This window comes from Macaca mulatta, chromosome 16 (genome assembly GCF_049350105.2).
Source record: "Macaca mulatta isolate MMU2019108-1 chromosome 16, T2T-MMU8v2.0, whole genome shotgun sequence".
NCBI classification, from domain to species: domain Eukaryota; kingdom Metazoa; phylum Chordata; class Mammalia; order Primates; family Cercopithecidae; genus Macaca; species Macaca mulatta.
The window spans coordinates 68,841,476-68,854,184 of record NC_133421.1 but is presented as its reverse complement, the minus strand read 5'-3'; the positions used below and the strand labels follow the sequence as shown (position 1 = coordinate 68,854,184).

At 37.5% G+C, this 12,709-nt stretch overlaps 1 protein-coding gene and 1 long non-coding RNA gene across 34 annotated transcripts in view; both read left to right on the top strand.

The window, feature by feature from the left end:
- Positions 1 to 12,709, top strand: part of GPATCH8 (G-patch domain containing 8) — a 107,386-nt gene that overhangs the window by 26,125 nt on the left and 68,552 nt on the right. For 8 of the 33 annotated variants that reach the window (XM_001114634.5, XM_077971930.1, XM_015119867.3 and 5 more), the window contains 2 exons: positions 30 to 104; positions 10,328 to 10,400. In XM_001114634.5, coding sequence (XP_001114634.4) covers positions 30 to 104; positions 10,328 to 10,400 — 148 coding nt within the window. Of the gene's footprint in view, positions 1 to 29; positions 117 to 1,480; positions 1,516 to 7,571; positions 7,778 to 10,327; positions 10,401 to 12,709 lie in introns of all 33 variants that reach the window. The other 25 variants (XM_077971911.1, XM_077971934.1, XM_077971909.1 and 22 more) reach the window with 7 other exon arrangements.
- On the top strand, positions 394 to 3,976 carry LOC144335768 (uncharacterized). Its single transcript, XR_013406919.1, has 2 exons — positions 394 to 820; positions 2,126 to 3,976. It is a non-coding gene; the product is annotated as an uncharacterized LOC144335768 (long non-coding RNA).

The window sequence follows — 12,709 nt, the reverse complement described above, 5'->3', positions numbered from 1 at the left end:
GAAAAATAACTGTAATCATCTTTTTTCAGGGTAATCACTTTGATCAATATGAGGAAGGACACTTGGAAATTGAACAAGCATCACTTGACAAGCCTATAGAATCGGTAAGATTATCAGTGCTTAATTTCGGGTCTTAGCCAGTTAGTTAGGTAGTGTTTGTGTGACACTTGATGTGAGTGAAGTTAAACTTATTAATGACCAATAGTACAGTTTAGAGTTGTTTTCTTGCATGCCATACAGTAATCAATTAGAATTTGGGATGTAATCTAATATTTAATATGTTGGGAAATCAGTCCAAAAAAATCTAGAAACACATTAGAATTTTGATGGAAAAATATCTTTCTGGCCCATACTGATAACTTTGTTGAAGGCAGCAAGTTAAAGTTTAGCATTTTGTGAATTGAATAAAGGAGTAAAATGTATTTTGATCCTTTATAGCTTCACCTCTCCTGGGCAATATAATTATGTATGAAATGTTCCTACATAAGTAGACTATGTATGGACATTTTTAAAAAATATTGTATTAGAAACATTCAAGGAGTAATATGTTTTATTTACCAGACTCTTGTGAAACATGGCAAGTTTGGTCTGTGTAGCTTAAGAATTGTCTGGTTTTTGTCAAAAGCTGATTGTTTCTATCTTTTCACACTACTTAGTTTTGGACACTGATGATACCAAGCAATAGAACAAGGAGATTTATTTACCTGGCTCTTAGTTTTAAAAAAACTTACTAATTTTTGAACATTATTTTCATTTTGAAAAACGCTTTTTTTTTTTTTTTTGAGACAGAGTCTCACTCTGTCGCCCAGGCTGGAGTGCAGTGGCCGGATCTCAGCTCATTGCAAGCTCTGCCTCCCGGGTTCACGCCGTTCTCCTGCCTCAGCCTCCCGAGTAGCTGGGACTACAGGGGCCCGCCACCTCGCCCGGCTAGTTTTTTGTATTTTTTAGTAGAGACGAGGTTTCACCGTGTTAGCCAGGATGGTCTCAATCTCCTGACCTCGTGATCCGCCCGTCTCGGCCTCCCAAAGTGCTGGGATTACAGGCTTGAGCCACTGTACCCGGCCAAACCTATTATTTCTAAATAACACAGTCTATTGTTAAAATGTCTAAACTTGTCATTATTGTCAGCATTTACTATTTGTGCTTAAGTGTACATGTTTAATAATGATTTCAGTGAGTTATTGGTAAAACTTGAGTGGGGAAAAAAAGTCAAAAAGGGAATCTTAATCTTTATAACCATCCATGGCAAGCCCACCCCTTCCCCTTAAGAAACACTAGCTTCTTCCTCAGGAAAATAAGAAGGCAATTTAGAGAATACGGATATTTTAACTTTAATTTTTATTTTCAAAACTGTAACATAGTAAAGGATCAACATATATTTATGTTCCTAATTAGGTTGGTGTTGTGTGTGTTTGTATGTGTGTTTAGATGTTTACAGAAATTTACACAACTTGGGGTGTTCGACATTTTTCTTCCACAGCAGTTGGCCCATATTAGCTAAGCAGCCATGATCTGGTTTGTATTGCACGGTCTGCCTTTTTTAATTTCTTCTCTAGGGTTTCTTTCTCCCCACCTCCCTTTCTTATTTCTGTCTTTCTGGTCCAGTGAACACTGCATATAGTACCTTCTGTCTTAATGTGCTGGCATGATGCTAGACTTAGGCATGGCAGTAATTGATGACGCATGTGATAATGCTGCAGAGGGAGAATTCTCATCTGATATTTCACTGAAAGCCTAGTCTTGTGTTTTGACATAAGGATAAATTGCCAAGCCCACTTTGCTAAGTTAAAAATCACCGGGGTTTGTGCCTTGTTCTGTATTATTTTGGGGATTATGACAAGGCAGAATTTTGTAATGAAATCTGTAGGCTAGACAGTATCTTGTATTTGCAAACTAATTTAATTTTTCCATTTTCAATTTAAAAAACTGGAGGGTCTGGCCAGGTGCAGTGGCTCACACCTGTAATCCCAGCACTTTGGGAGGCCAAGGCGGGTGGATCACAAGGTCAGGAGTTCGAGACCAGCCTGGCCAAGATGGTGAAACCCCATATCTACTAAAAATACAAAAATTAGCCAGGTGCGGTGGTAGGCGCCTGTAGTCCCAGCTACTTGGGAGGCTGAGGCAGGAGAATGGCTTGAACCTGGGAGGCGGAGGTTGCAGTGAGCCGAGATCGTGCCACTGCACTCTAGCCTGGGTGACAGAGCGAGACTCGGTCTCAAAAACAAACAAAAAACAGGAGGGTCTAAGTTTAAGACCAAGCTGTCAGAATCAACTCCCCAGTACCATATTCTACAAGGTGCATGGTTGGTTAATATTCTTACACAAGCTATAATTCTGTGGATACTCAACAGCAGCAGGAAATTTAATTAGATGAAATTTGCAACCTAGTATTCATTATTACAATACTCAACAAATAGTTTTTTAAACCACTAAATTAAATGATATTTAACATTTTTTAAGCCTAGAGGGATACACTGAAATATTTTTGGAAATTTCATTCCTATGGCACATGAGGCTAAAGCTGTTTTACCTCTCATAATGTCCAGGACTTTTTCTGCCACATATAGGGAAAACACTATCAGAAGGCAGTCTAATTGAGTAATCATTGTTGAATAATCTCATTCAGTAGGAGTAGAATTGATATATGCCTTATTTATTAAATAGTGCTAACTTCTCCACTTAAAATAGCAAATAGTATATAATGCTCAGGCTGGATATTTAATTTTTTTAAATAAATAAATGCATGTTCAGAAATGTATGTTAGTAATGACACTTTCAATGAAAATTTACTTCTGAAAGATAAATATATGCATTATTTGTGATGTGATAGTTTAGGTTGTAGGAGAGAACTTCATGGCCTACATTGTATTAGATAGACATAGGACATAGGATCTGGGAGAATAAATAAAGATGTAAGAAAAAATAAGAAAAAAAAGGTATGACACACAAGATAAGAGGGATCTTATTTCTGTTGCCTGATCAGTTGGAAGTAAAATTTTAAGTGTTCTTTTTTTTTTTTAAACATTTTTTTGACATTTTTTTTGGTCACAGAAAATTTTAAGTTTTAAGAGAAACTCCTACAGTGATTGGCATCAAAGTAGGTAGTGTTCCCTCCCTCCCACCAAACAAAAGAAGTCCCTTATCACCTAAGGAATGCCCACCCAATAATAAGTAAATATTTAATTATATGGCTGGCTGGCTATATTAAGCTGTTTTGTTTTTAGGGGGAAATGGTGTTGCTTCTAACACAGAAAGAGTGCTGAATTAAAATCTTTCTCTGCAGCAATATCTATTGAGAGGTGCTGACTGTTTTGCTACAGCATGCAACTCAAAAGTGGCTGGAAATATGCAGCTTTGGGAGTCTACAGATCATTGCAGGAGCTAAAGGTCTAGTCATTTTTTTTTAACTAAAGGTAATCTGCAGCAGCTGGTAACCGTGGAAGTCTCTGCACAGGTTTGTGCCAAGAATATGCCTGTGTGAAGGGTTATTGTGAGTATAGGATTAAGGTCTTTTTATTTTGTAGTAGGCTAGATTTGATGCAAACCAGCAAGATGGGAAATGAGACATGAAGATGCAATAATGTATTATGCTTTTAGTGAATTTCTGAAACCCAGATTTGTTAGTGAGATATTGGTATTTCAATTTTAATAGGTAAATGTTGAAAATACGTCAAAATCCAGCATTTGTAAAGCATTTAATAATATTTTTGGAAAAGTTTTATTTTCCTTATTTACTTCAACCAACCAGATATCTTTCAGTGAAATTTTTCCTCAAGAATAAAACATCTTTTTAAGAAAATTATGGAAGAATTACTGAACAACTTGATTATCTCTATTAAAAACAAGTTGGAAAGTGTTAACATTTTATCTCTATTACGAAAAACTTTGAATTTGAATTTTAAAAGTTGTTATTGCTTTATGAGATATTTAGGTCTCAAATGTTATAATTATAACCTCCACTTACTTAAAGACAAAATTTTTACAAAACAAAGCTTGATCTAAAGCCATAGCTCCGTCTAGGATTCAATCACAGCAGAATTAGTTGGTGTTATTTAGGATATATGGTCCTTTATGACCTTTATCATAGTTAGAAGATGAGGAATCGGGCCGGACGCAGGGGCTCACCCCTGTAATCCCAGCACTTTGGGATGCTGAGGCGGGCAGATCATGAGGTCAGGAGTTCGAGAACAGCCTGACCAACATGGTGAAACCCTGTCTCTACTAAAAATAAAAAAAGAGCCAGGCATGGTGGCACACACTTGTAATCCCAACTACTCAGGAGGCTGAGGCAGGAGAATCGCTTAAACCTGGAAGGCAGAGGTTGCAGTGAGCCAAGATCACGCCACTGTACTCTAGCCTGGGTGACAGAGCGAGACTCCGTCCCAAAAAAAAAAAAATGCACCAGGCATGGTGGCTCACGCCTATAATCCCAGCACTTTGGGACGCCGAGGCGGGTGGATCACAAGGTCAGGAGATCGAGACTATTCTGGCTAACACGGTGAAACCCCATCTCTACTAAAAATACAAAACTTAGCCGAGTGTGGTGGCACACGCCTGTAGTCCCAGCTACTTGGGAGACTGAGGCAGGAGAATCTCTTTAACCCGAGATTGTGCCACTGCACTCCAGCCTGGGCGAGACTCGATCTCAAAAAAAAAAAAAAAAAAAAAAGAAGATGAGGGTTCAGATGGGAGAATGACTTTAAGCTATATAGAAGGCAAAATGCCTGCATCATAGACTTAAAACATGTTGTTATTGTTGTGGTTGGAAATGCAACTACCCATCAGCCATTAGTCGGCCCTTGCTCTACCTGACAGGTTTAAAAATTAGTGTAAGCTTCAAACTCCAGTTGCTGATGTTTAGTTTGTGCATCTTAAGGATTTGGAAGTATATGTATAATTGGGTTTTGTCATGTTGCATATCTGTCTAGATCTGTGGACTCCACTAGTTCCAAACTGTAACTCTATAAGACTGCTGATTTGACATTTAGCAGTGACCATATATGGACTGCACTAGAAATAATGTGCTTCTTGGAGCTGAATGGTGTAGCATTACTATGTGGCTTTTCTCTTTAGTCTTCATTGTGTCATCTGTAGTGAGCTCTAGAGTTTTTGTTTTGGGAATTTTTACAACTTGTTTGCATGGGTTCACCTAGTAGCCTTGGTTCTTGCTTATAGTCTTTAATACACAATCAGCAAAGCTTACAATCCACTCAAGAGACTTACTGTTTTGTCACTGTTGAAAATGGGCTAAATGATGTAAATTGAATGTGGCTGCAACTAAAACAAAATTCAGTATAGAATTAGTATTCATCCAGTCATGGGCATACCTACAGCATGGTTTTCTCTTGAGACGTAATAGGCTGTTTCCTACTGTAAAAACTTACAGCCAGCTTCATACAATTAAGTAAATTTTTTCCTGTGTTTTGGCAGGCTCCCATCATACATGTGTATTGGTGGTGCTGTTTCCAAAATGATCATTGTTACTGTGGTGGCATACAGCTTCATGGAGCAGAAAGTTTCTACTTGGTATTTAATTAATAAAAATGTTGAGGAATGGCTGAAACAGTTAATAAGTATTTTTAAATTGCTGGTATTGTGTTTTCAGCATATTGGTAGTTTATAATACAGATTTCTCATTTTCAAAGATCTTCCCACTTAAAAATTACATCCCTTTTCTCACATGTTTATTAAAGAAGAACAAATGATAAAAATGTAGCATTTTAATGATATATTTATGTGTAGAAATAGGGGGAGAAAAAAAGGCCAACTAAGGTAATCTAGGTGAAAAAGTTTGAGTTTTCAGCATAGCTCCATGGTTTAACCAGAATTAGAAGAACTTCATTTCCAACCAAAGAACAGGCCACACAGCCACCATTTTGGGGTCTTGAGCAGAGAGAGAAAACAAATAGGTGGTTTGTGAGAACTCTGAATTATGTAGAAAACCAGCTTTTCTGCGTAATAAATAAGCTTTGCCTTATTTATTAAAGTTAGGATTTCTTTGGAATTCTTCCATGTACATTTAAATTGTATCAAGTTGACTTTAGAAGAAAAAAAAAGTAAAAGCAGCCTGCCTCTATCATGCATCTTTGTTAGTTGTTAACCAGAGTTTTTAAAATGAAAAAATTTTCTGTAATTTATTTTTGGTTCTATGAGATTATAATTAAACCCCAAATTATATATTTAAAAAACAAAAACTGAAAGATTTTTAGTCATTATTATAGTAACTGAAAGTAAGTAAAGAGTTACTTTTTTAAAAATTATTTTTAAAAATAATTACTACTTTGGAAATAAATTGGCCGGGCATGGTGGCTCACACCTGTAATCTCAGCACTTTGGGAGACCGAGGTGGGAGGACCACTTGAGAGCCTTGCAGGTCAAGGATGCGGTGAGCTGTGACTGTGCTACTGCACCCTAGCCTGGGTGACAGAGTGAGATCCCGTCTCAAAAAAAAAAAAAAAAAGGAACAAAGAAATTTAGTGTTCATTGCCCTTGTTCTGTCTAGATTACCTGTTTGAGCTGTAAGCTACTTGTGCCAACTTGGTGTTATAAATAGCGTCCGTGGGCCAGTCGTGGTGGCTTATGCTTGTAATCCCAACACTTTGGGAGGCCAAGGCAGGCGGATCACTTGAGGTCAGGAGTTTGAGACCAGCCCGGCCAACGTGGTGAAACCCTGTCTCTACTAAAAATACAAAAAAAAAAAAATTGACCGGGTATGGTGGCATGCTTCTATAGTCCCCGCTACTCGGGAGGTGGAGATTGTAGTGAACTGAGATTGTACCACTGCACTCCAGCCTGCTACAGAGTGAGACTCCGTCTAAAAAAAAAAAAATCCTGAAATAATTGGCAAAAATTACAGTTGTAAACAGAAAGAATAGATTGCTTGTTTCCCGCAGACAGGTTATTGAGTTTCTTGTTCTTTCACAGAGAAAGTTTTGATCATTTCAGAGATAGACAAGTCTGGTTTGTTTTACTTTGTTATAAATTATTTTGGTGTGCCTCTTTGTGTTAGCCATCATCCTTAAGCCTATTGGATTTTTGATGAATGTTTATAAAACCTTACCTTAAGCCTATTGGATTTTTGATGAGTGTTTATAAAACCTTTTTTTTTCTTTTATTGGTAGGAAGGGAGACCATACTGAATACTAGCCCTTCCTGCAGAGTCACAGAACTACCTTTTTTCCTCCAAGAGCAGGTAGTTTGAAATGATAGGAAAGGTCCAGTTTTTCTGTGTTGGTCATTCATTTACCCTAGGAGGTTGGTGAGGGGAGGAGATTCTGGGAGATGTGTCCATTGTGTCTGTTGTCTTTGTTATGACTGGAAGGACTTAGAGTGGCATGTTAAATATTTTATTATAGTCCCTGAGAAAGTAGATTTAATTAAAGAACAGTTTTAAACTAAAGTTTTAGAAGAGAAATGCCACTACATTTTCTATCAATGATTTTTTTTCTGAGAAGGTGACAGCCATCCTCTTGAGTGGTTTTGTAAAAGTGGTGCTAATGTGTATAACCTTAATTTTTTCTTTTTTTTCTCCCTCTCCCTTTAACATTTGCTTTTCCTTTCACTGTTGTCAGTCACAACACGCTGCTCTTGAATCTCTCAGCTGGTCTTGACTCGTGAATTTACTTATGCTTTCACTCTTTAATAAATACATTACTTGCAAGCAGTGAATTGAAAACAAGACAAAAAAAAAAAAAAAAAACGACCATTAGTGATTGGACAGTTTCTTACTTTGTGTTACATTTAACTGTTCTTTTGACAGCCCAGTTTTTAAAGCCAGGTTCGTATGGAAATGCTTTCACTCCACTTGCACTGCTTTTGGAAATAGCATACTGCTTCATCTGTCTGTTTATTTTAGTGCATTCATAATATAACACAATCAGCATAATGTCTCATCTCCACTTAGCCAAAGATTGAGTTTTCTTTAAAAACAACAACAACAACAAAATGGGGGGGGAGCAACAATTTTTGTCAGCATTGTTTAATGCCTAAATCTTGGTGTCGAATATAGTTATGAGTCTTTCAAGAGATTAAACAATTATTTAATAAACCATATATTCTTAGAGTCATTCTGCTATCCTTGTCCTTTCTAGAATTATTCAGTTGTAGGAATTACGATATGAAATAAGGATTTTCTACACAGGTAAGTTTGCTTTCATAGTAGTAAAATAAGGGCCTGTTTACCTTTTTGTTTTCTGCTAACATTACTTATATTGAGACTTTTAATCTTTTCTTTTTTAGGGGGTAATAAAGTTATAAATAGTTAGACACTGAGCACTGGGTAAGGGAATGCTTTTCCTAGGAGTTCAGTTTGGAGCGGGGAAGGGAAGAAGCCGCAGCAGCAGTAGTGTTATATTAAGATTTTGTGATGTGTAGTAATGTGGAAGTCAGTGCTTGGGATCAGTAGTGTTTCTAATTCTTTCAGATGGTATGGAGCAAAAATAACTTGCAGCAAACTTTTGTGCACCATAATGATTTTATATGTATATTTGAAACAATATGTTTTGTTTTAGAAACAAATTTTTCATTATAATTTGCCTCCAGGTTTTGCTTTTAAAAAAATATCTTGGATTCATGCCTGTAATCCCAGTACTTTGAGAGGCTGAGGAGGGAGGATTGCTTGAGCCCAGGAGTTCTAGATCATCCTGGGCAACATAGCGAAATCTCATCTCTACAAAAAATTAAAAAATTATCCAGGCATAGTGATGTACACACATAGTTCCAGCTACTCATGAGGCTGAGGTGGGAGGACTGCCTGAGCCCAGGAGGTCAAGGCTGCAGTTAGCTGTAATTGCACCAGTGCACACCAGCCTGGGCCGCAGAGCAAGACGCTGTATTAAAAAAAAAAAGTATCCTGATTTTTCCCCATCAATGAAATAATTAGCTGCTTAGCCCAGTTTTCCAGGTTGCATGCTGTCATAAACTTATAGAAGGAAATTGTCCTTAAACAAACAGAGCATATGGGAGGCTTAATCTTCTGACTTCTAGTTAAAGAAGGTAACAGTAAAAAAATGTTTTTCTTTCCTCTTGAGTTCAAAGAGCACTTTATCATTGAATATGGAGATGTCAGACAAACAGTTTAATGTGCAATATTTGGTTTTAATGCAGAAATTTGTAGTTTAGTCAGCTTTATAAATTGATTTCAGGAAATAATGAGATTTTCAAATGATTTACCTTTGTTTTCTGCTAACATTACTTTTATTGCGACTTTTAATCTTTTGTGGATTTATACTATAAATTACATTTTAATACATATAGAATACTTTGTGTTTAGAATTTTTCAGTGTTGTCCATTGGATGAATAGCATCATTTTTTCTGATATACAGTTAGTGCTTATTTTTAGCCTTGTCTTGGTACTTCACAATAACTGTAAAAAGCAAAGAATTGGACAAAGGGCTGCAGATGTTTCCAATACCTTGACCTCTTAAACGAAAGCTGACATTTAATTGTTGTTTCTAGCATTTTTTTCATGCAGTGTACATTGAAATACCTTTTCGAATGTGCTCCTGGGAAGATGAGACATTATGTATGTTGGTTTCTCCCCCCTACATGCACTAATGGTTCTTTACTGTTAACTTATTGCTAGGCCTGTTTCATTCTAACATCTTAGCATTTTTGTTAGACTACATGTTGAAATGCATCACTCAGTCTGTGCTTGAGCTCATTTTATTTTTCTGTTTAATCAACTTAATTTCTTGTTTTACTAACCTCACTGTTTTTTCAGTTTAATATTGGCTGCATGCTAGTTAAATATTTATATTATATATATTATTATTATTTTTTTAAACCAATCAAGTCTAGCCTGGATTTTGCTCTGATTGTTTTTTCATTTCTAGTGGTGGGGCAGTCTTACACTTACAACTTACTTTGTATCATGAAAGCCTGACACATAAACAAAACAACTAAACACAATGTAGATTTTCTTTAAAAAAAAAAAAAATCTTAAAGTGGTGCTGTTTAGGTGGTGGATATGACTGTATAAGTACCTTGATTTTATGCTTTTTAATGTTATTTTAAAACTTCATAAATGTATTCTTCCCCTTTTCCCTTTCCCCTTTTTCTCCATTTTAAAATGTTATATACAAAAGTTGCCCAGCACACCATCAGAAAGGACCCTTACCCCGTATGTTCTTCCCATATAAAATACTAGCCAGCTTTTCTTTTTACATTAATGTCCCTCTTATTGGGCACATTTACCCTATTATTAGCACCTTTTTGCATGCATATATGTAGAAGTATCTCTTGCTCATCATCTGTTTAAATGTCTCTAGGAAGGGAAGAATATATTATTGGAATATTTTTGGTTTGTCTCTCTGTTCTGTCTGTCAGGATAATATTGGACACCGCTTACTCCAGAAACATGGGTGGAAGCTGGGCCAGGGATTGGGAAAATCTCTTCAGGGTAAGTGTTTACATTTATCAAAGAAAAAGAAAGAAAACCATTTCTGATGCAGATCTTGTACCTGAATATATTTGTTGTGTTTTTAAAAAAGTGCTTGGGTTTCTCCCCCCTGCCTTTTTCAACCCTTAGAATAGTCTATTTGTCCTATAACTGTATTTTAAGTCATTGTTAAGCCTGTATATTTGCCAGTAATTTGCAAAAGTAAGCTGCTGTGTCATCGAAACTTTCAAGTCAAACATACTGTGTGTGGCTCAGCCTTTTTTAAATTTTTTTTTTTTTTTTGGTGGAGGTGATGGGTGGGTGGAGTAAAAGGAATGCAAAATATCAGAGTATGCTTTCTTTGTGCTATTTAGTAATGTATTGTGGGTTCAGTATTATAAAGAGAATCATTCAGTAGCAGAATTTAATTTTTATCGTTTTAAATTCTCCCTGAAGCTTGTGATTGCCCTGGCTCTTTTGCTCTGCAATAAGAAATTTATGTAGTGGTAGAAAAGAAAAATTAACCTCCAAGAAACATAAAATGAAAGCAGAGGTTTTTGAGGGCTCTCTGAGCAGAGAGGTTATTTCTCAGGTTCCTATCAAAGTCTGGAAAATGTATGGCTTAAAGTTTCCGTTGCGTTTGTTACTCTGTTTATACCAGTCATTTGGATTAAAAACAAAATACTAATATTTCAGCTTCTGAGTTCTCCCTAGTTGAAAACCAACCAACTGCATTCACTTTTTAGCTCTCTTAGATTCAAGAGCTACTGTTTGTTCTTTGCAGATGTGATGTGAATGCTACCTCAGAAATTACGGGAATTGGCTGGGCGCGGTGGCTCATGCCTGTAATCCCAGCACTTTGGGAGGCTGAGGCGGGTGGATCACGAGGTCAGGAGTTCAAGACCAGCCTGGCCAACATGGTGAAACCCTGTCTCTACTAAAAATACAAAAATTAGCCGGGTGTGGTGGCACATGCCTGTAGTCTCAGCTCAGGAGGCTGAGGCAGAGAATTGCTTGAACCTGGAAGGCAGAGGTTGCAGTGAGCCAAGATCACGCCACTGCACTCCAGCCTGGGCGACAGAGTGAGACTCTGTCTCAAAAAAAAGAAAAAAAAAAAGAAATTATGGGAATCATTGTGCCTCTACATCTGATCATGTGGGAGCTTATTGTATAATAGGCATCTTTGGGGAGAAGTGTGCTACTGTTGACTAGTTCTTTGATTTTGGAAATGAATTTTCACAATTTGAATGCCAGAGTCTGATCAATTCAAGTGTGTTGAGAGGAACACAAGGACAGGTGTAGTGGCTCATGTCTGTAATCCCAGCAGTTTGGGAGGTTGAGGCAGGAGGATTGTTTGAGGCCAGGTGTTCAAGACCAGCCTGGGTAAGATAGCGAGACCCTGTCTTGATTTTTTTAAAAGAAAAAATTAATTAATTAAAAAGGGAAACCAAGAGGACAGGGCTTGAAATGGGATGTTTCAGTTATTTATTTATTTATTTTTTTGAGACAGAGTCTCGCTCTGTCGCCCAGGCTAGAGTACAGTGGTGTGATCTCGGCTCATTGCCAGCTCCGCCTCCCAGGTTCACGCCATCCTCCTGCCTCAGCCTCCCGGGCTCCTGCCACCATGCCTGGCTAATTTTTTGTAGTTTTATAGAGACGGGTTTCACCGTGTTAGTCAGGATGGTCTTGATCTCCTGACCTCGTGATCCACCCACCTTGGCCTCCCAAAGTGCTGGGATTACAGGCTTGAGCCACCGTGCCCAGCCAGGATGTTTCAGTTATTAAAACCTTTAATTTTAAAATTCTACTTCTACAAATTCTATTCATTGGTGACACATGGGAGATGCTCAATAAATATGTTTTAATGAAATACTACTAAGCATTAACCTATTCTTTCGGGGAAATAGATTTAATTACCTTTAAACTTGTTTTCCTTCCAGTGGCACAAGAACGCTTTGCAAACAATACAAAGAATACTCTGATTAAGAGCAATTCATATGTGATAGACCACATATTTTATAAGAGCCTAGAAGAGAGAAGATAATCAGGACTGAGATAGAGATGACTTTTTGATAGAATTTGTCCCAGTGGTTTGCATAGTTTTTTTTTTGTTTTTTTTTTTTTCCTTTGAGACGGAGTCTCGCTCTGTCGCCCAGGCTGGAGTGCAGTGGCCAGATCTCAGCTCAATGCAAGCTCCGCCTCCCGGGTTCCCGCCATTCTCCTGCCTCAGCCTCCCGAGTAGCTGGGACCACAGACGCCCACCACCTCGCCCGGCTAGTTTTTTGTATCTTTTAGTAGAGACGGGGTTTCACCGTGTTAGCCAGGATGGT